The sequence below is a fragment of the Numida meleagris genome, chromosome 19 (assembly GCF_002078875.1).
Source record: "Numida meleagris isolate 19003 breed g44 Domestic line chromosome 19, NumMel1.0, whole genome shotgun sequence".
Classification (NCBI taxonomy): domain Eukaryota; kingdom Metazoa; phylum Chordata; class Aves; order Galliformes; family Numididae; genus Numida; species Numida meleagris.
In genome coordinates this window covers 9933120-9935299 of record NC_034427.1, presented here as the reverse complement: position 1 = coordinate 9935299, position 2180 = coordinate 9933120, and the positions used below count along the sequence as shown (strand labels likewise).

At 61.7% G+C, this 2180-nt stretch overlaps 1 protein-coding gene and 1 long non-coding RNA gene across 2 annotated transcripts in view; both read right to left on the bottom strand.

The window, feature by feature from the left end:
- The window catches only part of XKR7 (XK related 7), an 8353-nt gene extending 8214 nt beyond the window's left edge, over positions 1-139 (bottom strand). The window contains exon 1 of the mRNA XM_021416993.1: positions 79-139. Within this exon, the coding sequence (XP_021272668.1) occupies positions 79-139 (61 nt within the window). The remainder of the gene's footprint in view (positions 1-78) is intronic.
- Positions 1602-2180, bottom strand: part of LOC110408079 — a 1535-nt gene continuing 956 nt past the window's right edge. Inside the window, exon 2 of the long non-coding RNA XR_002444150.1 lies at positions 1602-1975. This is a non-coding gene — a long non-coding RNA (uncharacterized LOC110408079). The remainder of the gene's footprint in view (positions 1976-2180) is intronic.

Genomic DNA, 2180 nt, shown 5'->3' with positions numbered 1-2180 from the left:
CGCTCCCCCTCTCCCGGAAAGGGCAGCGCCCCGTGGGCGCCTCCCCCTGCCCGGATCCCCGGCACCCCCGGCTCGGACCGGCACAGCCCCGCTGCCGGCCGAATCCCCGGCCCAGCTGCCCGAGGATCTCCGCCCGCATCGCCAGAGGCTGGAGCTCCCCCAGCCCCCAGCCCTCGGCACGGCAAAGCCTGCCCGTGGTTCCGGCCCCGAACGCGTCCGGGCGGGGAGAGCCTGGGCCTGGGTGCACAAAGGTGCTGTGGGGCCGGAGCAGGGACATGGGGACACAGAAACATGGGGACATTGGGACACAGGATCACGGGGACTCAAGGACATAGAGACACAGGGACATAGGCCACCAGGCTCTCACCCAAGGCAGCCTGAGGGAGGGAAGAGGGCAGCCGCTGGGGCTGCTCCCCCCCGGCATCTGGAGCCCCCTGGGCTGAGCCCAAGCCCAGCCATGGGGAAAGCCTCCGAGGAGCTGCACAACCGCAGCCAAGCACCAAGGTCTGTGCATGGACCTGGCTCTTCCCCTCCGCCTCTCCTCCATTTGCTGCCCATCAGCGTTCAGAAGCAGCATATCCTGAGCATCCCCTGTCCTGGGGTATAGGGAGCACGGTGCCAGCATCCCCAGCAGCGCCCAGAGACCCACAGGGGAGGGAAAGGGGCTTTTAGCTGCTTTGCAGGGTGTCTCCAGGGAGAGTGATGGCATGGAGGCAGCTGTCTCTTTACAGCAGCCTCAGCCCCTCTCTGCTGGCTGCTTTTCAGCCTCCCAGGCTCACCCCAGTGCGGCTGCTGCCGAAGGAGCCAAGCGCGTAGATGGAGCCTGGCCCCCAGTGCGCACACTGCAGCACACAGAGAGGGGGAGTCTGTTTTATCCTGGGAAACGCAGCCAACTTTCCAACTCCGTCTCGCACAGTGGCAAGGGGGATCAGCTCAGAGCTGGGGAGAGCCTGGGTTGCTGGTGTATGAAGCCCAGGGAACACGCTGTGGGAGGAAGGCATTGGGCAGCCGAGAGGAGCAGAGGCAGCCCTCTGCAAGGTGCATATGTTGGTGCGGGTAATGCGACTTAAATGCTGCCCAACCTTGAGATGTTCCTGACAGATCCCCTCTGTGAAAACACATCTGGGGAAGGGGATGCTGCCTGCATCCCGGGAGGAAAGGAAAAGAGCCTTGGCTGTCCAGAGGCAGGGGAAGTGTTCCTGGTGCAGAGGGGTCTGAGCGCTGCCCAGGTACCCCCACACTCGGTCTCTGGGACTCTTGGCAGTGGTGCAGGGCTGGTACCATAACCCTCAGGTGATGGTGGGTACAGCCCCAGGACAAGGGGAAACCAGGGGGAGCAGGGGCCCCCTCCTCCACAAACCCTGAAACACCTCCTCCAACTGGAGCTGAATGCCCACTGCCTGAATGTGAGGTGACTGTGGTTTGATGTCTGATTTATCTTAACAACAGACCCTGGCAATCACAGGGAAAAATGAGAAAAAAAAAAAACAGCCCTATAAACATCCCTGAAGCCTTCCTGTGCAGCTGTCAGCAGGCAGGCAGGGAGGGTTTCAAGCTGCATCAATAAAAGTGCCGCGAGAAAGAAAGAAAAAGGAACGTGCTGAAACCCAAACCTTCTCTTTGCGCAACAAAACACAGAGTGATGCAAACCATCCCGTAGCAGCGGGCGGGTGGCCACATGCTCCGGCTGCGCAGGTTCCCAGGAGGGCACATAAACATGCAATCAATCCGTGTGGGCCTCCGGGCTGAGTCCAGCTTCCAGGCGAGCGGCTTGTCTGCGGCACTGGGTCCAGGAGAAGAAAGGCCGCGATGATTTGCGCCTGGCTCTGAGCCTCCTATGGGAGAGGCCTGCAGAGCGTGGCACCAGCAGCCACTCGCTGCCTCGGGAATGTTTTCCAGGTGCCCAAGGCTTTGCGATGCCTCCTGCCACAGCTCAGCCGCAGCTCCCGTGTTGAGCGGTGATCTCTGCATGGCCCTGGCAAAACCCGGCCTTTATTTTGGTGTGAGCCTGCGAGCAGCACTGCCTGCCTCAAGGATGGTCACTGGGCTTCTCTGTACTGCTGCTAGGATGCAGGCAGCCCGTCTCCATCTCCATCCCCATCCCCATCCCCATCCCCATCCCCATCCCCATCCCCATCCCTATCCCCATCCCCATCCCCATCCCTATCCCCATCCCCATC